Source organism: Schistocerca gregaria, chromosome 2, assembly GCF_023897955.1.
Source record: "Schistocerca gregaria isolate iqSchGreg1 chromosome 2, iqSchGreg1.2, whole genome shotgun sequence".
NCBI lineage: Eukaryota > Metazoa > Arthropoda > Insecta > Orthoptera > Acrididae > Schistocerca > Schistocerca gregaria.
In genome coordinates, this window is record NC_064921.1 from 88,784,914 (window position 1) to 88,808,908 (window position 23,995).

General features: G+C 43.6%; 1 protein-coding gene across 1 annotated transcript in view; it reads left to right on the forward strand.

Moving 5' to 3' along the window:
* LOC126335604 (mucin-2-like) overlaps positions 1 to 23,995 on the forward strand; it is a 110,851-nt gene that overhangs the window by 32,055 nt on the left and 54,801 nt on the right. Inside the window, exon 2 of the mRNA XM_049999057.1 lies at positions 20,210 to 20,392. Coding sequence (XP_049855014.1) covers positions 20,210 to 20,392 — 183 coding nt within the window. The remainder of the gene's footprint in view (positions 1 to 20,209; positions 20,393 to 23,995) is intronic.

Sequence of the window (23,995 nt, forward strand, 5' to 3'; positions counted from 1 at the left end):
ACCAGATAAATAGAGAACCAACTCGAGAAGGAAACGTTTTAGACCTCCTAGCCACAAACACACTTATGGAATCAGTTAACATGGAACTCATCGGACTGTGATAGCAACTATGGATCCATGTATTACAAGGAATGTTAGTAAAGGTAGGAAAATATTTTTAGTTAGCAAGAGTGATAGCAGACAAACTGCAGAGTATCTGAGTAGTCAACAACAAATAGTGCTGAGGACGAAGATGTGGGGCACGGATGAAAAAAAAATCAAAACCATCGTTCAATATGCCTTAGACAAGAATGTTCCGAGCACGGTCTTAAGGGATGGAAAAGACTCATCGTCGTTTAATAGACATGTTAGAAAACTGCTACGTGAACAGAGAGTGCTTCATCACAGATTCAAGAGAAGTAAAAACGTAGCCGACAAACAAAAGCTGAACGAAATGAAAGTGAGCGTATGAAGGGCGGTGAGAGAAGCGTTCAATGACTCTGAGCCGGCCGGAGTGGCCAAGTGGTTCTAGGCGCTACAGTCTGGAACCGCGAGACCGCTACGGTCGCAGGTTCGAATCCTGCCTCGGGCATGGATGTGTATGATGTCCTTAGGTTAGTTAGGTTTAATTAGTTCTAAGTTTTGGGGACGGATGACCTCAGAAGTGAAGTCCCATAGTGCTCAGAGCCATTTGAACCATTCAATGACTCTGGAAATAAAATTTTCTTAACCGATCTCACTGAAAACGCTAAGAGGTTTTGGTCTTATGTGAAATCAGTATGCGGGTCAAAATAAAATTATCTATTCATTCATGCAGAGAGCAACTGGCACTGAAACGGAAGACAACAGGGAGAAGGCCGCAATAGAGAATTCGGTCTTCCGAAATCGTTTCAACGCGGAATATCGGAATGCAGTCCCTCCTTTCAATTAACGTACGAATCTCGAAATGGCAGATGTTGGGATAGTGGATCGCGGAATAGAAAAACAACGACAAACGCCTGGTAGTGGAAGGGCTTCAGGACCAGATGACATACCTGTAAGACTCTACAAACATTACGCGAGAAAACTTGCTCCCCTTGTCGTAGCAGTTTGTCGGTGTTCGCTGGAGCAATGAAGGTTACCTAGCGACTGGGAAAATGTGCACGACATTCCCATTTTCAAGAAGGGTCTAAGACAGATGCACATAATTATAGATCTATATCGTTGATGTCAATCTGTTGTAGAATTATGGAAACTGTTTTCTGCTCAAGAATTATTACGTTTTTGGAGAATGAAACTCTCCTCAATAAAAATCAACATGGACTCCGCAAACAGAGATGTTGTGAAACTCAGTTCACTCAGTTCCTCAATGGGATCTATAGCGCTGAGGACAATAGCCCTCAGGTTGATGCGTCCCTTATCTTCAGGGAGGCGACACCGGCGCACTGACGTTTAGTGAAAAAAAAAGAACTTACCAAGTACCGGACCAGATTTGCGATTGGATTCTGGGCTTCCTTCAAGAAGGAACTCAACATTTCGTTCTTAACGGAACAAAATCCACACATGTGAAGGTAATTTTGGGAGTGCACCAAGGAAGTGTAACAGGACCGTTACTGTTTACAACGTACATAAACGATCGAATAGAAAGCGTCGGGAACTCTTTAGAGCTGTTCGCAGACGATTCTGTTGTCTATAAGAAAGCAGCAACGCCAGAGCGCAGCATCGATTTGCTAAATCACCTACAGAATATTGATGAAGGGTGTAGTCTCTGGGAGCTGATCCTGAACGTAAATAAATGTAATATGTTGCGCATAGTAGGAAGAGATATCCGCTACTGTACTGTACTATTGATGACATATTATTGGAAACAGTATATATCGTAAAACATCTAGGAGTAACTATCCGGAGCGATCTCAAGTGGAATGACCGATCACCACATAAAACAAACTATAGGAAAAGGAGATTCTGGGCTTAGATTCAAAGGCAGAATCTTAAAGGTTGGTTGGTTTTGAGGGATTAAAGGGACCAGGCTGCTATGGTCATCGGTCCAGAATCTTAAAGGAAATGTAATTCACCCACGAAAGAATGGCTTACAAGGTTCTTATTCGACAGATTCATGAACACTGTTCCTCAATCTGGGACCCTTACCAGGTAGAACTGATGGAAGAAATAGGTGATCCAACGAAGATCGGCTTGTTCGTCTCGGGATCTTTTAATCGGCGCGAAAGCGTTACAGAGATACTCAACAAACTCCAGTGATAGAAGATAAGAAAAAGGCGTTCTGCATCATGAAGACGTTTATTATTGAAATTTCGAGCGAGCACTTTCCGGGAAGAGTTGAACAACGTATTGCCTCCTCCCACAATGTCGCGAAACGGTGACGAAAAAATTCGAGAAATCAGAGATAATACAGAGACTTACTGACAATCATTATTCCTACGCGCTATTGGCGAGTGGAACATGGAATGGGGAACCGTAAGTGGGACGAAATGTACCATCCGCCACACACCGTCAGGTGGCTTGCGGGATACTGATGCAACTGATGCAAATTCAGAATAATGAAAACATATGGGGACGCTAGATTTATAATAAATGAGTTGAAACTATCGAAAATTCTCCTGTTGCATGTATCATTTTAAGTCAGTTAACTACCTGTTCTCTTTGTGAAGCTAAACCAACAGGCTCAGATGTCGTCGTAAGGTCGGGTGCTTGGTGGCAAGAAGCCGCGTTTTGTGCTAGGTTTCGATGCAACTAAATGATTTTTGCATAATCGAACTTCGTTGAAAACATGCATTTCAGACTCCGCTTATAAATCATTAAATGTGAAAACAATTGCGTGCCTGTGGCGTGCAATCGTTGCGTCCCGAATCCAACCCATTTAACAGGCTGACAAATGCGCAGAAGTTGATATAGTTTAGATGATCAAAGGGTTGGATATAGTACTTCCAAATGAAATATAACTAAGATAGAATTACTTGTTATTGCGGAACAATATTAAGAGCATACAGATTACATGACCTGATAGTGCAATGGCTCCAGAAAGAAAGGCAAAGGAGACAACTACGCATATTGCACATTTTTTAAAATACAGCACACAGTCAAAAATTGGAAAAAGATTACTTTGTTACATAGGTATAGACTCTGCTTCAATTGAAATACAAAGGTTGGTTTCAGCTGCCATGCAACAAGTCAGTACCAGTTGCGCGTGACATTTGTAGAAGGTATGGATACCTGATGAGGAATCATTCAGTCATGTTAGGCTTTAATCCGGCATAGAAATTAATTTGTTATACTGTTGTGTGTCATAAGTGTAGTTTACCGACATCTTTCATTTGTAATGGTAGTGGTAGAATATGCAAAAAGGTGGGAACACTTGTTGCTGCGATGGCGGTACCTTTCACTGCTTTAACATAGTAAGCCAAAACTGATACCCGATTAATTTCAGCACTCCATGACTTCATAACACCACAAACAACCGAACAACTTCAGTTATTCCTAGGCCTATGCAATTATTACAGGAAATTTATTAAAGATTTTGCAAAAATTGTCAAAACATTGGAAACGTTGTTGCCAAAAGGTGTAAAATAGACAGATTACCAAGCAAAATTTGAGATGCTGAAAAAAATACTGACATGAAATCCAGTATTAATATACTCAGATTTCGAAAAAGAATTCATCCTGTTTTGGGAGTCCAGTAATAGCGCACTTAGTTGCGTTCTCAGACAAAATTTAGATAGTAAAGGACCTCTTGTGGCTTATGCGTCTACAAAACTCAACAAGGCAGGACGGAATCATTCCATGACGGAAAGGGAGATGCTAGTAGTGATTCATGGAATCACTTACTTTCGCTATAACGTATATGGGAAAATGTTCAATGTAGCAACAGACCACGCATCGCTAAAATGGTTGTTGATATTAAAGTATCCTTCTAGTAGGTTAACGAGATGGGCGCACAAACTGAGTGGATTTGCTTATGAAGTACTTCATAAACCAGTAAAGAAGCACACAAATGCTGACACAATGAGCAGAATAATCTGAGTACTGTAAACAACAGTAACTAAATGGCAGAAGGCACAAGAAGCGGAATATGTTGTCAGACGTTTAAACTGCAGCCACAGTTCGTGATGGATGATGGCTTATTCTTCAGATTGGCAGAGTGCGAACCAAATGTGGTAGTTCCTGCAGCATTCAGGGACTAAGTTTAGCAACAAGTAGGAGAGTTTTCAAAAAATACTGGTGGAACACTAGGAAATCTGAAGTGGAAGAGTACAGAAAGATTGTGTACCTTGTGCGCAAAGTGCTCATCTTCGCCACCGAAAAGTTTCTTTGCAAAGATTGCCAGAAGCGAGCAAAACATTTGAAATGATAGGATCGGATGTCTTAGGACCATTTAATAGAACTACCAGGAAAAAGTGTGTATTCATAATAGTAGATAATTTTTTCCAATGCGCTGAAATGGCAGCAATTCCACACCAACAAGCTAATAACAGTAGCACAAGCCATGGTAAATAAGTGGATCGTTAAGTTCAGAGTACCAGATACCATAACAAGAGACCAAGGCACAAATTTCATATTGAGACTAATGAAGCAGTTGTGTCATTTGCCCCACATTCGCAATTAAGACAAAGTCCTTTCCATCCGTAAGCAAATGGATGAACAGATGGTATTCACAATATGTTTTCTAAAATGTTCAGCCGCTATGTTAACAGCTACCACAATGACTGGAACACCTACTCTAGTATTCATAGTTTTGGCGTATAATTTTGTAATTCACACCATTGCCAATATTTCAACACATGAGGTGCTACACAGCAGAAAAACGCTACCTACTTTTGACGTGTTAAAATCGAACCTTGAGCTTCAATAAAAGAATTCGCAAAACGTTTATGTGAAGTTTGGCAAAGAGAAAAATGTGCCAATACAAAAGCTTTAGAATGTCGGGGCTACGTATAGGGCGTACGGAGTTGGTCAGTAGGTATTATTAACCAACCCACACACATACAAAGGGCAGATCCAAACAATTTTTGACTAAGCTCCAGGGCCATACCAAGCTACAGATATGACATTACCGGTAAATCTTAAGTTACAGCTGCCAACAAAACGTCAGTTGGTCACATAAATGAGCTGTCGATGCTTTACTACAAGTTCCATCAGTTACCACAGTCTCCAAAAAATCGTCCAAATACGCCAGGAAACAGTTACGTAATGACGCACACAGACTGCGAAATGTGTGGTTACGATATGATTTTTTACATTGTTTTACAGTTTACTGTAGGCTATTTGCTGAGTCATCATCTTTAAGTGTTGCTATGCAGTTATTGACTTATAATGTATGATAGAATTGAAAAGTTTGTACTGAGTAGGGCAGAGTTTATTTCCTTTTTCTTCATCTGTATACACATTTTCGGAAAAAGGAAGGAATTGATGAAATATCCCTTTCTCTTAGGTCGCATACCACTGTGGACGAACAGGAAGGTTATTGTGGTCCGGCTAACGCTTCACTGCGTCGAGTGGAAGAAACAGCCACGCAGTTCTGGAATACTGTTCTCCAGATAACCTGATTTATTAATTACTAGTGATAGGTGGATGTTAAGCTTAACCTTCGACGTATAGGAATTACGAATTAGGTGCGCTGGTTGCAGGAGGTACTTGTGGAACTACATGAAGAAGTGCAGAAAGAGAACATTTTAGAGAAAATGCAAAATGAGTATCACTCTCCTAAGAGAAATTATGAGCACAACTAAATCACTTTACGGAAATACTACCACAAACATTAATCTGTAAGAAAAGAGGGTGGCTGTATGCAGTAGGGAAGTTACTGAAAAATCGTGTTTTGGATGACAGACAGTGCAGATAAACAAAACTTACTATTTCTCAACACTACCTTAAGCTCTGACCTCTTGCACTCACTAGACGAGCTTAAACCATCAGAAAAAGGAGAAATTTCGGCAGAGCATATGTTCTTGCATTTTCAGCAATATAAACAAAAAATGGTTCAAATGGCTCTGAGCACTATGGAACTCAACTGCTGTGGTCATTAGAACTACTTAAACCTAACTAACCTAAGGACATCACACACATCCATGCCCGAGGCAGGATTCGAACCTGCGACCGTAGCAGTCGCACGGTTCCGGACTGCGCGCCTAGAACCGCGAGACCACAGCGGCCGGCCAATATAAACAATTGGTATACCATCACGGCTATAAGCACTTCCATTACCAGTGCTGCCAAGGTTCTACTAACATCTTCTTTTACTAATTCTCTGAAATAGTCCATAGCTCGTGGTCTCGAGGTCGTGTTCGCGCTTCCTAAGGACAGGGTCCCGAGCTCGATTCCCGGTTGGGTGAGGGGTTTTCACCTGCCTCGAGATGACTAAGTGTTTGTGTTGTCCTCATCATTTCATCATCATACATTAACGTGGCGAGATTGGACTGAGAAAAGGTTGGGAATTCATATGGGTGCTGATAACCGCGCAGTTGAGCGCCGCACAAACCAAACATCATTAGCTTTGAAATATATTAAATGCTGTTTAAAAAAGTACGTAATTACATAAAAACACTGAAATGAGGTGACAGAAGTCGAGGGATACCTCCCAATATCGTGTGGGACCTCGTTTTGCCCGGAAAAGTACAAAAGCTCGATGTGATATGGACTCAACAAGTCGTAAGTATCCAGCAGAAATATTGAGTCATGCTGCCTTTATAACCATCCATAACTGCAAAGGTGTTGCCGGTGGAGGCTCTTGTACACAAACTGATCTCTCGATTACGTGCCTTAAATGTTCCGTGTGATTCGTGTGAGGCGATCTAAATGGCCAAATCATTCGCCCGAAATCTCCGGAATGTTCTTCAAACCAATTGCGAACAATTGTGTACCAGTGACATGGCGTATTGTTATCCACAAAAAAATCCATCAATGTTTCGGAACATGAATTTCATGAATGACGGCGAATGGTCTCTAAGTAGCCGGCCGTAACCATTTCCAATCAATGATAGTTTCAGTGGGACCAGAGGACACAGTCCATTCCACGTAAACAAAGCCCTTACGATTATGAAGCCACCACCAGCTTGCACAATGCCTTGTGAGAACATGGGCCCATGGTCACGATCGAACCCTACCATCATCTCTTACCAACTGGAATCGGGGCTCACTTGACCACGCCACGGTTTCCTAGTTGCCTAGGATCCAACCGGTATGGCGATGCTGTGCTGCTAGCAAAGGCGCTCGCGTCGTTCGTCTGCTGCCACATCCCGTTAAAGCTACACTTCGCTGCACTGTTTTAACAGATTACGTTCGTCGTACGTCCCATATTGATTTCTGCGGTTATTTTACGTGGTATTGCATGTCTGTTGCCACTGACCACTCTACACAAATGCTACTGCTCTCAGTCGTTAAGTGAAGGCCGTCGGCCACTGCGTTGTCCGTGGCGAGAGGTAATGCCTGAGATTTTGTATTCTCAGCACATTCTTGACACTGTGGATCACGTAATACTGAATTCCCTGACGATTTCCGAAATGGAATGTCCCGTGCATCTAGCTCCGGCTACCGTTCCACATTCAAACCTGTTAATTCCCATCGTACTGCCGCAACACTTCGGAAACCTTCTCACATGAATCACCTGAACACAAATCACAGCTCTGCCAGTGCACTGCCTTTTGTACTATTGCCATCTGTGTATGTGCATATTGCTATCCTGTGACTTTCGTCACCTCAATATACGAGGTGCGACAATAAAGTAATGAGACTGATGTGAAAAAAATGTTGCTTACCGCTTTAGTCAAGTTTTGTGTTGTTTCCTTCAAAGTAGTTCCCTTCTGATTGCACACAATTTTTCCAGCGTTTCTGCCATTGATGGTAACATTTCTGGAACTCGTCTTCTGTAATATCCTCCAAGACCCTCGTCACAGCTTTTTGGACATCTTGTGTTGTTTGAAAATGGTGTCCCTTGACTGCCGTTTTGACTCTTGTAAATTTGTTTTGAGGTTGCTGTACTGACAGAGCAGTATGTGATGGCGCATTATCGTGATGCAGAATCCAATTATCAGCAATGTTGGCACGGACACGAAGATCTCTTTTACGCAATCTTTCTAAAATTTCTTTGTCGTAATATTGGTTAACTGTTTGTCCAGGAGGCACCCACTCTTTATGCCCCTGGAATCAAAGAAGCACACAAGCATGCATTTCACTTTTGACTTTGACGTGCGAGCTTTTTTTGGTCTGGGTGATCCCTTTGAGCACCATTGCGAACTTCGGCGTTTTGTCTCTGTATCTTACTGAAAAAAGCAACTTTCATCACCAGTGATAACACGGCTCAACAATTCTGGATTGATTTCCGTTTGCTCTAACAGATGGGTTGCCACATTTTCCCGTGTTTCTCGCTGTTGTGGTGTGAGATTTTTGGGGACCATTTTTGCACAAATCTTTCTCATACTAAGATCTTCAGTTACTATTAGCCGAACCGTTTCTCGATTGATGTTCACTTCTTCTGTAATCATTTTCACGGACAATCTTCGATCAGATCGTACGAGTTCAAGCACCCTGGCCAAGTTGACATCCGTCCGTGAGGTTGATGGTCGTCCACTGAGGCCTTCACCTTCAACATTTGTTCTGCGTTCACTAAACATTTTATGCCAACGAAAAACTTGAACTCTTGACATAACCTCCTCTCCAAAAGCCTTCTGAAGCTTACCGTAGGTTGTCGTCGCGTTTTCACCCAATTTAACGCAAGAAGAAAGGGCATACAGTTGCGAAATATTATGTGGTTTCATTTACTTGATGAGAGACACAAACACGTGTTTACTTATTACAGCAAAACTCAAGACTGGGCAGTTGCATCGATATACCGCTTGGACTAGAAGCAGCTTATAGACCAAGGTTAAAGATATTGTGCTTACGCAAGCCTGCAGGATTGCAATATCTTGCAAAGAAAATAAGTCTCATTACTTTATTGTCGCACCTCGTATAGCTGCTTCCATATATTAGCACATAAAAATTTGTCATATATTGTCCGTACCACAAAAAAGTGACACTGTGCGTGGTGTCATTTGCAAAGAAACTTTGATTCGATATTGTTTATTGCACGATACTGTGTATATTTGTCTGCACACGTGATAATGTACATAATGGAATGGATTTGCTACGGATACCATGTTACAGTGCAATTTCCATCGCCACAGCGTCTAGCTACACTTGTTCCATTATGTATAATGTTCCTGTAACGTCTCCATATGCTGATAAGCCAGGAGCGGCCTGAAAACCACACTCCTGTAAATGGAAAAAAGAACACATTGACACCGGTGTGGCAGACCCACCATACTTGCTCCGGACACTGCGAGAGGGCTGTACAAGCAATGATCACACGCACGGCACAGCGGACACACCAGGAACCGCGGTGTTGGCCGTCGAATGGCGCTAGCTGCGCAGCATTTGTGCACCGCCGCCGTCAGTGTCAGCCAGTTTGCCGTGGCATACGGAGCTCCTTCGCAGTCTTTAACACTGGTAGCATGCCGCGACAGCGTGGACGTGAACCGTATGTCCAGTTGACGGACTTTGAGCGAGGGCGCATAGTGGGCATGCGGGAGGCCGGGTGGACGTACCGCCGAATTGCTCAACACGTGGGGCGTGAGGTCTTCACAGTACATCGATGTTGTCGCTAGTGGTCGGCGGAAGGTGCACGTGCTCGTCTTCAGCGATGAGAGTCGCTTCTGCCTTGGTGCCAATGATGGTCGTATGCGTGTTTGGCGCCGTGCAGGTGAGCGCCACAATCAGGACTGCATACGACCGAGGCACACAGGGCCAACACCCGGCATCATGGTGTGGGGAGCGATCTCCTACACTGGCCGTACACCTCTGGTGATCGTCGAGGGGACACTGAATAGTGCACGGTACATCCAAACCGTCATCGAACCCATCGTTCTACCATTCCTAGACCGGCAAGGGAACTTGCTGTTCCAACAGGACAATGCACGTCCGCATGTATCCCGTGCCACCCAACGTGCTCTAGAAGGTGTAAGTCAACTACCCTGGCCAGCAAGATCTCCGAATCTGTCCCCCATTGAGCATGTTTGGGACTGGATGAAGCGTCGTCTCACGCGGTCTGCACGTCCAGTACGAACGCTGGTTCAACTGAGACGCCAGGTGGAAATGGCATGGCAAGCCGTTCCACAGGACTACATCCAGCATCTCTACGATCGTCTCCATGGGAGAATAGCAGCCTGCATTGCTGCAAAAGGTGGATATACACTGTACTAGTGCCGTCATTGTGCATGCTCTGTTGCCTGTGTCTATGTGCCTGTGGTTCTGTCAGTGTGATCATGTAATGTATCTGACCCCAGGAATGTGTCAATAAAGTTTCCCCTTCCTGGGACAATGAATTCACGGTGTTCTTATTTCATTTTCCAGGAGCGTAGTTAATCCTTGGCTAACTGACGTTATGCCTCAGAAGCCCCCACTGAGATTCTATAAATGTCATTGTTTTTCAGCCTTGTTACGTTTATTACGAAAACTTACTTGTATAAACTAGTGAATATAATCTTATAAAGCATATCTGCTATTAGTTTAAATTAGGAAAACATGAAAGAAAAACGTTTGAACTTTAAGGTAAATGGAATGAAATTCAGTGCAATCTTTATTAACTTATATTAGCATTTAAAACTAGGAAATGCACGTTGGTGAGGTACTGTGCAAATCAATATGTATAAAGCATCCAAATACAAAACAGAAAGAAAGAAAATGGCTAAGTTACACATTACACAGGCACAACAAAAGTTGAGCTACGCATGGTTTCATGCCAATAAAGATTATATTGTCTGTCACAGAGGTCTATACGTTGTTGGAAACAATCTTCACAAAGAAGCACACTACGTTCATTGCATACATTGTTAGAACATTTTGAACAACACTGAGTAGTTGTCCTTTGCAGTTCACGTGGACACACAAAGAATCTCATCATGGCATTTTTCTTGATGGGTTGATATCCATTTCCTGGCCCATTTTGACGCCACATCTAGCCAAAGCTCGTAGGACATTTCTTTGCAAATCGACGAATATGTTCTAGGAAAAAGTCTTTCAAGAAAATTATCCTTTCATTTGAGTTTTGATTGTGATATTCTGGATGTTGATTTGTCAATAAACAGAAAGCATTTGTAGCTGCAATATCTGTTACAGTGGCCCATAAACAAAACGCTATCTCCTTGCCTGTCTTTCGCAAGTGTAAGTACACACCTTTTGGTCAAGAGAATCCACATCTCATTTTGTTTTGTTACAAAATAAATTATTTCTGGTTTCTTCTGTGAGCCTTATCAACTGAGGTGTTGTGATGCAGGGAACTTAATAGTACTATTATTCTTCTTTGGAACATAATTCACAACAGTCAAATCACCTCTGACCCAAATGTTGAAGTATCTCGTGTCTTGGATGGTTTGATGTCAGGTGGAATTTGTGGTTTGATACGGCGAAGAGTACTGGACTGCTGTAATGTTGCTTTTCAATAAATCTTGAAACGGGGAAAACTAACTAGTTGTCCATCGTGATACTGGTTGAGCCAGAGCCAGAGTCTTCCGCACATGAACTGTAACATTAGCTTGACCAGCGTGACCCGTATTTTTGCTGAGTACACTAGCTCTTCTATAGCGTACTATGTCAAAGAGTCGCAGACTGGAATATACTTATTTCATATTTTCCTGGCTTGCTTAGAATAAACTGTAGAAATCTGTAACACTAGCTGTTCATCTGTTCTGGAGTTCGCTGGTCGGTGTGGCCGTGCGGTTCTAGGCACTTCAGTTTGGAACCGCGTGACCGCTACGGTCGGAGGTTCGAATCCTGCCTCGGGCATGGACGTGTGTGATGTCCTTAGGTTAGTTAGGTTTAAGTAGTTCTAAGTTCTAGGGGACTGATGACCACAGACGTTAAGTCCCATAGTGCTCAGAGCCATTTGAACCATTTGTTCTGGAGTTCTCCCCAGACAAAATCTTTGTCTGCAGTTGCTTATGAATTGTTCGTAAACATTGTGGAAAGCTGCCAATTATCATCATCTTGGTTCATAGCTTGTCGGCTGCGTCTATCGTCGAACCTTATGGGTCTCCTTATTCCTTCAAACATGTTTATAGAAAAACTTGGCATATACACAGGGTTACCAGTAGAGTCGTGAAATAAATCTCTTATAGGAACTTCTCACTTTCTGTAACTGCCGCCTAATGGGACAATCCGAAAAAAACACTGGTTTACTGGACTGTGACATTACAGCATGTTTGACCTTTTATAGCTACTGGGCGTTGTTCTTTCAGATTTGTGCGATGAACTATTTCATCAACAATATTATTTGAGATGAAGTAACTACTAGTGTCTTTTGACGTTTGTGTATTTGTTCCCCAAACAGGTCCCGGAGAAACATTCATAACATTATGAGTAAGCGTTCTGCTAGGAGGAAGTGGTGTTTTGCTCCACTGAGCTCTATCGCGTCCGATAAAGTAAGTTTGCAGACTGGACTAGACTTGATACATTATTTGTATTTTCAGGCTGGGTTGAGTTTGGCATATTGTTTGTATTTGCAGGCAGGGGCGTATTTGCTACATTATTTGAATCTGAAAGCTGAATTGAATTAGTAGGGCACGCTACCCTTCTTGAGCTTACATCATGTACATAGTAAGATACATCACTACTTCCTTCACATTCTGAGCTGTCCGACGTAGGTCTATATGCACTTGATAAAGCATTAGATTACAACAGCCCTGAAAAACCCCCTTCATACATTGTGTGCATAGTATTAACAAAATACTGTTAATATACAATTTTTACTGTATTATATACAATTTTATCATGTTTCTTAATCCTAGGGGTATATTTAAGATTTATAAAAGATTTTAATTATATTAAAGAGATAATTAATTCACTCTACATCTACATCTACATGACTACTCTGCAATTCAGATTTAAGTGCTTGGCAGAGGGTTCATCGAACCACAATCATACTATCTCTCTACTATTCCACTCCCTAACAGAGCGTGGGAAAAACTAACACCTAAACCTTTCTGTTCGAGCTCTGATTTCTCGTATTTTATTTTGATGATCATTCCTACCTATGTAGGTTGGGCTCAACAAAATATTTTCGCATTCGAAAGAGAAAGTTGGTGACTGAAATTTCGTAAAAAGATCTCGCCGCGACGAAAAAGTCTTTGTTGTAACGACTTCCATCCTAACTCGCTTATCATATCTGCCACACTCTCTCCCCTACTAAGTAATAATACAAAACGAGCTGCCCTTTTTTTGCACCCTTTCGATGTCCTCCGTCAATCCCACCTGGTAAGGATCCCACACCGCGCAGCAATATTCTAACAGAGGACGAACGAGTGTAGTGTAAGCTGTCTCTTTAGTGGACTTGTTGCATCTTCTAAGTGTCCTACCAACGAAACGCAACCTTTGGCTCGCCTTCCCCACAATATTATCTATGTGGTCTTTCCAACTGAAGTTGTTCGTAATTTTGACACCCATGTACTTAGTTGAATTGACAGCCTTGAGAATTGTACTATTTATCGAGTAATCGAATTCCAACGGATTTCTTTTGGAACTCATGTGGATCATCTCACACTTTTCGTTATTTAGCGTCAACTGCCACCTGACACACCATACAGCAATCTTTTCTAAATCGCTTTGCAGCTGATACTGGTCTTCGGATGACCTTACTAGACGGTAAATTACAGCATCATCTGCGAACAACCTAAGAGAACTGCTCAGATTGTCACCCAGGTCATTTATATAGATCAGGAACAGCAGAGGTCCCAGGACGCTTCCCTGGGGAAAACCTGATATCACTTCAGTTTTACTCGATGATTTGCCGTCTATTACTACGAACTGCGACCTTCCCAACAGGAAATCACGAATCCAGTCGCACAACTGAGACGATATCCCATAGGCCCGCAGCTTGATTAGAAGTCGCTTGTGAGGAACGGTGTCAAAAGCTTTCCGGAAACCTGGAAATATGGAATCTACTTGAGATCCCCTGTCGATAGCGGCCATTACTTCGTGCGTTGCACAAGAACGATGTTTTCTGAAACAATGCTGATTATGTATCAATAGATGGTTCCCTTCGAGGTGATTCATAATGGTTGAATACAGTATATGCTACAAAACCCTACTGCAAACCGACGTCATTGATATAGGTCTGTAGTTTGATGGATTACTCCTACTACCCTTCTTAAACACTGGTGCGACCTGCGCAATTTTCCAATCTGTAGGTACAGATCTATCGGTGAGCGAGCGGTTGTATATGATTGCTAAGTAGGGAGCTATTGTATCAGCGTAATCTGAAAGGAACCTAATCGGTATACAATCTAGACCTGAAGACTTGCCCGTATCAAGCGATTTGAGTTGCTTTGCAACCCATAAAGTATCTACTTCTCAGCTAGCAGCTGTTCGTGTTTCAAATTCTGGAATATTCCATTCGTCTTCCCTGGTGAAGGAATTTCGGAAAACTGCGTTCAGTGACTCCGCTTTAGCGACACAGTCGTCGGTAACAGTACCATCGGCACTGCGCAGCGAAGGTATTGACTGCGTCTTGCCGCTAGTGTACTTTACATACGACCAGAATTTCTTCGGATTTTCTACCAAATTTCGAGACAATGTTTCGTTGTGGAACCTATTAAAGGCATCTCGCATCGAAGTCCGTGCTAAATTTCGCGCGTCTTTGAATTTTAGCCAATCTTCGGGATTTCGCGTTCTTCTGAACTTCGCATGCTTTTTTCGTTGCCTCTGCAACAGCGTTCGGACCTGTTTTGTGTACCACGGGGGATCCGTTCCATCTCTTACCAATTTATGAGGTATGAATCTCTCAATTGCTGTTGCTACTATATCTTTGAATCTGAGCCACATCTCGTTTACATTTGCATAGTCAGTTCGGAAGGAATGGAGATTGTCTTTTAGGAAGGCTTCTAGTGACACTTTATCCGCTTTTTTAAATAAAATTATTTAGCGTTTGTTTCTGGTGGATTTGGAAGAAACGGTATTGAGCCTAGCTACAACGACATTGTGGTCACTAATCCCTGTATCAGTCATGATGCTCTCTATCAGCTCTGAATTGTTTGTGGCTAAGAGGTCAAGTGTGTTTTCGCAGCCATTTACAATTCGCGTGGGTTCGTGGACTAACTGCTCGAAAAAATTATCGGAGAAAGCATTTAGGACAATCTCGGAAGATGTTTTCTGCCTGCCACCGGTTTTGAACAAGTATTTTTGCCAACATATCGAGGGGAGGTTGAAGTCCCCACAAACTATATCCGTATGAGTGGGGTATTTATTTGCTACGAGACTCAAACTTTCTCTGAACTGTTCCGCAAATGTATCATCGGAGTCTGTGGGTCGGTAAAAGGAGCCAGTTATTAACTTAGTTCGGCTGTTAAGTATAACCTCCACCCATACCAATTCGCACTGAGTATCTACTTCGACTTCACTACAAGATAAACCACTACTGACAGACACAAACACCGTCTGAGACTTCGTAAAAATTTCTGCAGAACTTATTTCAGGCTTTAGCCAGCTTTCTGTACCTATAACGATATCAGCTTCTGTGCTTTCTATTAGCGCTTGAAGCTCAGGGACTTTTCCAGGACAACCACAACAATTTACAACTATAATTCCGACTGTTCCTTGATCCAAGCACGTCCTGTATTTGCCATGCACCCTTTGACATTGCAGCCCACCTCGTATTTTCCCGAGGCCTTCTAACCTAAAAAACCGCCCAGTCCACGCCACACAGGCTCCGCTACCCGTGTAGCCGCCAGCTGAGTGTAGTGAACTTCTGACCTCCTCTCGGGCCTGTAAGGTCCCCATCAGCCATCTAAGGATTAATGGTACAATAAATCGTATCTAAAACCCAATAAAACGACTCGTTGCATATTTATAGGTAGATATATCGCCAGTTTAAATCACAGTTGCAGTTCGTCATCCATAATGGATGTAATGGAATATATTTTAATATACACTGATGAGCCAAAACATTACGACCGCCTGCTTAATAACCTGTTTGTTGGTCTTTGGAACAAAATACGTCACTAATTCTGCGTATCAGCGATCCGACAGTTAGTTGGTAGGTTTGAGGAGGTATGTCGCATTAGACGTGTACGCGGAGGTCGTATAATTCACGTGTATAACGAGCCGCTGATTTGCATGCGCGGTGATTGCGCCCGATAGCGACCCAGAAGGGATGCATAGGATACACACGGTCCCCGAGACATCACCGTGACTTCACTATAATGCTCCTCAAACCACTGTAGCGCAGTTCTGGCTCCGCTGCTGAAAGATGACACCGCCGGCGGGGAAGACAAATGTTTCAAATGGCTCTGAGCATTGTGGGACTTAACTTCTGAGGTCATCAGTCCCCTAGAACTTTGAACTACATAAACCTAACTAACCTAAGGACTTCATACACATCCATGCCCGAGGCAGGATGCTGCTGATTCGCAGCTGTCAGCGTGTCTTCGTTTACCACCACAGCTCCGACACCAGCGAATGTCTCCCACATCATTATACTGCTCACACCAGCCTGCGCCCTTAGCGCGCTGCACGTTTCGAGACCCTGTTTGTGGAGACGATTATCGACGTAGTGTAGCAAAAATGTGATTCACTCGAAGAGCCGACACGTTTCCATTGATTGACGGTCGAATCCTGATGGTCCAGTGTCCACTGTAGCCGTAATTGACGGTGTCGTTGGATCTACATCTACATCTACATTTATTCTCCGCAAGCCTCCCAACGGTGTGTGCCACTGTCATTACCTCCATTTCCTGTTCCAGTCGTGTATGTTTCGCGGGAAGAACGACTGCCGGAAAGCCTCCTACTGCGCTCGAATCTCTCTGATTTTACATTCGTGATCTCCACGGGAGGTATAAGTAGGGGGAAGCAATATATTCGATACCTCATCCAGAAACGCACCCTCTCGAAACCTGGACAGCAAGCTACACCGCGATGCAGAGCGCCTCTCTTGCAGAGTCTGCCACTTGAGTTTGCTAAACATCTCCGTAACGCTATCACGCTTACCAAATAACCCTGTGATGAAACGCGCCGCTCTTCTTTGGATCCTCTCTATCTCCTCCGCCAACCCGACCTGGTACGGATCACACACTGATGAGAAATACTCAAGTACAGGTCGAACGAGAGTCTTGCAAGCCATCTCCTTTGTTGATGGACCACACTTTCTAAGGACTCTCACAATGAATCTCAACCTGGTACCCGCCTTACTAACAATTAATTTTACATGTTCATTCCACTTCAAATCGTTCCGCATGCATACTCCCACACATTTTAGAGAAGTAACTGCTACCAGTGTTTGTTCCGCTATCATATAATCATACAATAAACGATCCTTCTTTCTATGTATTCGCAATACATTACATTTGTCTATGTTAAGGGTCAGTTGCCACTCCCTGCACCAAGAGCCTGTCTGCTGCAGATCTTCATGCATTTCGCTGCAATTTTCTAATGTTGCAATTTCTCTGTATACTACAGCATCATCCGCGAAAAGCCACATGGAAATTCCTACACTATCTACTAGGTCATTTATACAGGGTATTACAAAAACGTACGGCCAAACTTTCAGGAAACATTCCTCACACACAATTAAAGAAAAGATGTTATGTGGACATGTGTCCGGGAACTCTTAATTTCCATGTCAGAGCTCATTTTAGTTTCGTCGGTACGTACTGTACTTCCTCGATTCACCGCCAGTTGGCCCAATTGAAGGAAGGTAATGTTGACTTCGGTGCTTGTGTTGACATGCGACTCGTTGCTCTACAGTACTAGCATCAACAGGTTAGTGTTCATCACGAACGTGGTTTTGCAGTCAGTGCAATGTTTACAAATGCGGAGTTGGCAGATGCCCATTTGATGTATGGATTAGCGCGGGGCAATAGCCGTGGCGCAGTACGTTTGTATCGAGACATTTCCAGAACGAAGTTGTCCCGACAGGAAGACGTTCGAAGCAATTGATCGGCGTCTTAGGGAGCACGGAACATTCCAGCCTATGACTCGCGACTGGGGAAGACCTAGAACGACGAGACACCTGCAATGGACGAGCCAATTCTTCATGCAGTTGATGATAGCTCTAATGTCAGCGTCAGAGAAGTTGCTGCTGTACAAGGTAACGTTGACCACGTCACTGTATGGAGAGTGCTACAGGAGAACCAGTTGTTTCCGTACCATGTACAGCGTGTGCAGGCACTATCAGCAACTGATTGGCCTCCACGGGTACACTTCTGCGAATGGTTCATCTAACAATTTGTCAATCCTCATTTCAGTGCAAATGTTCTCTTTACGGATGAGGCTTTATTCCAACGTGATCACATTGTAAATTTCCACAATCAACATGTGTGGGCTGACGAGAATCCGCACGCAATTGTGCAATCACGTCATCAACACAGATTTTCTGTGAACGTTTGGGCAGGCATTGTTGGGGATGTCTTGATTGGGCCCCATGTACTTCCACCTACGCTCAATGGAGAACGTTATCATGATTTCATACGGGATACTCTACCTGTGCTGCTAGAACATGTGCCTTTACAAGTACGACACAACATGTGGTTCATGCACGACGGAGCTCCTGCATATTTCAGTCGCTTCTCAACCACAGATTTTGGCTTATTAGTATACATTTTTTGGCAGCTCAGCCTCAGAACCCTTAACTACGAACCAGGCCTGAGTTAACATAAGCTAAGTTATTGTACTTCCTTGTAATCACATCTATTTACACTACTGGCCATTAAAATTGCTACAGCACGAAGATGACGTCCTACAGACGCGAAATTTAACCGACAGGAATAAAATGCTGTGATATGCAAATGATTAGCTTTTCAGAGCATTCACACAAGGTTGACGTGTTGACATGAGGAAAGTTTCCAACCGATTTCTCATACACAAACAGCAGTTGACCGGCGTTGCCTGGTGAAACGTTGTTGTGAGGCCTCGTGTAAGGAGGAGAAATGCGTCCCATCACGTTTCCGACTTTGATACAGGTCGGATTGTAGCCTATCGCGGTGGCGGTTTATCGTATCGCGACATTGCTACTCGCGTTGGTCGAGATCCAATGACTGTTAGGAGAATGTGGAATCGGTGGGTTCAGGGGGGTAATACGGAACGCCGTGCTGGATCCCAACCGCCACGCATCACTAGCAGTCGAGATGACAGGCATCTTATCCACACGGCTGTAAACTATCTTGCAACCACGTCTCGATCCCTGAACCAACAGATGGGGACGTTTGCAAGACAACAACCATCTGCACGAACAGTTCGACGAGGTTTGCAGCAGTATGGACTATCAGCTCGGAGACCACGGCTGCGGTTACCATTGACGCTGTATCACAGACAGAAGCGGCTGCGATGGTGTACTCAACGACGAACCTGGGTGCACGAATGGCAAAACGCCATTTTTTCGGATCAATCCAAGTTCTGTTTACAGCATCATGATATTCGCATCCGTGTTTGGCGACATCGCGGTGAACGCACATTGCAGGCGTGTATTTGTCATCGCCATACTAGCGTATCACCCGGCGTGATAGTATGGGATGCCATTGGTTACTTCTCGGTCACCTCTTGTTCGCACTGACGGCACTATGAACAGTGAACGTTACATTTCAGATGTGTTACGACCCGTGCCTCTACCCTTCATTCGATCCCTGCGAAACCCTACATTTCAGCAGGATAATGCACGACCACATGTTGCAGGTCCTGTACGGGCGTTTCTGGATACAGAAAATGTTAGACTGCTGCCCTGGCCAGCACATTCTTCAGATCTCTCACCAATTGAAAACGTCTGGTCAATGGTGGCCGAGCAACTGGCTCGTCACAATACAGCAGTCACTACTCTTGATGAACTGTAGTATCGTGATGAATTGCATGGGAAGCTGTACCCGTGAACACCATCCAAGCTCTGTTTGACTCAATGCCCAGGCGTATCAAGGCCGTTATTACGGCCAGAGGTGGTTGATTTGGGTACTGATTTCTCAAGATCTATGCACCCAAATTGCGTGAAAATGTAATGTCATGTCAGTCCTAGTGTAATATATTTGTCCAGTGACTACCAGTTTATCATCTGTATTTCTTGCTGGTGTAGCAATTTTAGTGACTAGTACTGTAGAAGAGACACCTCATGTTTTCTCCTCCCGCCCTTCGTTCCTCTGTCCATTTGGTGTTGCCAACGTTTCTCTGCCACGCTCCCCCCTCCGGCCCCGTCCTGAGTGGAGAGTGGGGGTGACGCTGCGCCTGCTTGCAGGGTGGCCGCGCTGCGAGCCGGGCGGCTGGTACACGGTGGCTCACGCCGTCTACTGCGACCGCTACTACACGTGCCAGCACGGCGCGCCCTTCCTGGGCCAGTGCGAGGACGGGCTGGCCTACCAGCCGCGCGCCGGCTGCCGCCTGCTGCACCTCGTCGACTGCAAGGGCCGCCCCAAGCTGCGTGAGTACCGCCAGGCCAGCCGGCCAGCCAGCCAGCGCCACAGTACACCCACCCCAGCGGTACGCTTCCATTTCGCCGGCCGTAGTAACCGAGCGGTTCTAGGCGCTACAGTCTGGAACCGCGCGACCGCTACGGTCGCAGGTTCGAATCCTGCCTCGGGCATGGATATGATGTGTCGTCCTTAGTGTGGTGTCACCGCCAGACACCACACTTGCTAGGTGGTAGTATTTAAATCGGCCGCGGTCAGCTAGTATACGTCGGACCCGAGTGTCGCCACTATCACAATATATATAAATGACCTTGTGGATGACATCGGAAGCTCACTGAGGCTTTTTGCAGATGATGCTGTGGCGTATCGAGAGGTCGTAACAATGGCAAATTGTACTGAAATGCAGGAGGATCTGCAGCGAAATGACGCATGGTGCAGGGAATGGCAATTGACTCTCAATGTAGACACGTGTAATGTGCTGCGAATACATAGAAAGATAGATCGCTTATCATTTAGCTACAAAATAGCACGTCAGCAACTGGAAGCAGTTAATTCCATAAATTATCTGGGAGTAGGCATTAGGAGTGATTTAAAATGGAATGATCATATAAAGTTGATCGTCGGTAAAGCACATGCCAGACTAAGATTCATTGGAAGGATCCTAAGGAAATGCAAACCGAAAACAAAGGAAGTAGGTTACAGTACGCTTGTTCGCGCACTGCTTGAATACTGCTCAGCGGTGTGGGATCCGTACCAGATAGGGTTGATAGAAGAGATAGAGAAGATCCAACGGAGAGCAGTGCGCTTCGTTACAGGATCATTTAGTAATCGCGAAAGCGTTACGGTGATGATAGATAAACTCCAGTGGAAGACTTTGCAGGAGAGACGCTCAGTAGCTCGGTACAGGCTTTTGTTAAAGATTCGAGAACATACCTTCACCGAAGAGTCAAGCAGTATATTGCTCCCTCCTAAGTATATCTCGCGAAGAGACCATGAGGATAAAATCAGAGACATTAGAGCCCACACAGAAGCATACCGATAATGCTTCTTTCCACGATCAATACGAGACTGGAATAGAAGGGAGAACCGATAGGGTTACTCAGGGTACCCTCCGCCACACACCGTCAGGTGGCTTGCGGAATATGGATGTAGGTGTAGATCAGTGATTGCAGACAGAGCTCCACAACATGGCAGGTCTAGTCTAGAGAGACTCCCTACCACTCGTCCCAGTTGTACAGCCGACTTTGCTAGCGATGTTTCACTGACTACATACACTCTCATTTGCCTAGACGACAGTTTAGCATAGCCTTCAGCTACGTCATTTGCTACGACCTAGCAAGGCGCCATATTCAGTTACTATGTCTTCTGAACAGATAAAATTGTGACTCATGTGCCGTCAAGAGCGACGTTCATCATTAATGGATTAAAGTTAAGAATCAAACTAATTACGTCCGCTTTCTGAATTCTAATTCCTTGTCATGTTCCAGACCTCGCGTCAGTATAGTTTTTCCCTCCTCACGCCAGCCTGGGTGAGCTAAAACGCGTGCATTTCGGCCTCCTCTAGTAACACGGTGTTGGCTCTTCTGCCAACACAACACTTAGGTTTAAGTAGTTCTAAGTTCTAGGGGACTGATGACCTCAGAAGTTAAGTCCCATAGTGCTCAGAGCCATTTGAACCATTGAACTTCCACTTCACTTTCAATATGTTGTAGTGTACAGTAAAATAAGAGACATATTTTTAATGCATGTCCACACAGACGTTAAGGGGGTGAAACACTCCCTTGAAAAAATATATATATAGTTTAATATTTCTGAATAAATTCCGTCGAAGTGGCAAGATATGAAAAAAAAACTATAACCAAAAGGTCCATGCTTTTTGACGTACCTTATGACAGTGCACCAAGAGTTGTTGACAAGTTCTTCCAATCCATATGTGGCATACAGCAAACCAGTGCTTAGCAGTATCGATTAAAAACAGTCTTGGTTGCAATTTTAGTTTTTACTGAGTCTTACTGAGTTGAACGAAGGCGATGTTGGCCTGATATATTCGACGATGCCCTTTGGCTACACTGACTAAAGGAGCCAAAGGAGCCTTCTAACAAGGGAACCTCCCTATCGCACCCCCCTCAGATTTAGTTATAAGTTGGCACAGTGGATAGGCCCTGAAAAACTGAACACAGATCAATCGAGAAAACAGGAAGAAGTTGTGTGCAACTATGAAAAAAATAAACAAAATATACAAACTAAGTAGTCCATGAGCAAGATAGGCAACATGAAGGATAGCGTGAGCTTAGGAGCACCGTGGTCCCGTGGTTAGCGTGAGGAGCTGCGGAATAAGAGGTCCTAAATGCAAGCCTTCCCTCGAGTGAAACATTTACTTTCTTTATTTTCGCAAAGTTATGATCTGCTCCATCGTTCATTGACGTCTCTGTTCACTGTAATAAGTGTAGTGTCAGTGTTTTGCGACCGCGCCGCAAAACTGTGCGATTAGTAGGCGAAAGGAAGTGCCTCTCCAATGGGAGCCGAAAACATTCGATCGCAAAGTCATAGGTCAACCCATTCCTCCACAGGAAAAGCACGTCTGATATATTCTATACGACACTGGTGACGGCATGTACCTTGCCCGATTTAGGTTTTCTTGTGGATGTGATAATCACTCCCAAGAAAGTGATAAAAACATAAGAGTTGGTCACATTAACTGAAAATTAAAAATTAAAATTTTTTACTCGAGGGAGGACTTGAACCAAGGACATCTCGTTCATCAGCTGCCCACGCTATCCACAGGACCACTGCGCTCCTGAGCTTTCGCTATCTTGCGCATGGACTACTCAGTTTGTATATTTTGTTTTTTTTTTTCATAGTTCCACACAACTTCTTCCTGTTTTTTCGATTGATCTGTGTTCAATTTTTCAAAGCCTATCCACGGTGCCAACTTATAACTAAATCTGAGGGGGGTGCGATGGGGAGGTTTCCTTGTAAGAAATACCAAATTAAGCCATTTGCTCTTTCAATATTTGATCTGTTTATACGTGCTTTTAGGTTGTCCAAGCCTGCACAACGCGATCGCGATTCTTAAATAGATATATTTGTTCTCTGTTTTCTATGTAGATAACCTGAAGATGCCTAAAAAAGGCGAAACGCATAGTTCAAAAATAAAAAAATAAAATTGCAACCAAGACTGTTTTTAACCAATGTTGTTGAAAAAGTAATTTTGTTCGAAACCTGTACCCCTTCACTATTTTCTTTTTCATTTAGACATCTGACTAACAGTAAAACGTACATCATCATTAATACCAGTTCAATCATCAAGTGGTGTTCCAAAGACGCATATGTCTGTGCTTGTGCTTGTTGGGCAAATTGAAAGGGAATTCAGCATTTTTTTTTGACTTGAACAATACTGCGCTTCCTCAATATTGTACATATTTACAATAATTTACAAACAATTGCAAACATAACATAATTAAATCTGAAAAGGTTACAACGTCAAAACAAAAAAATACCAAAAGTGTAAAAAGAAAACACAAATACAACAAAATATATTACATATCTAACAAACTTCAAAGCATATATATGATGTCCCAGCTATCTTTGCCACGCAAAATATCTCTGGAACA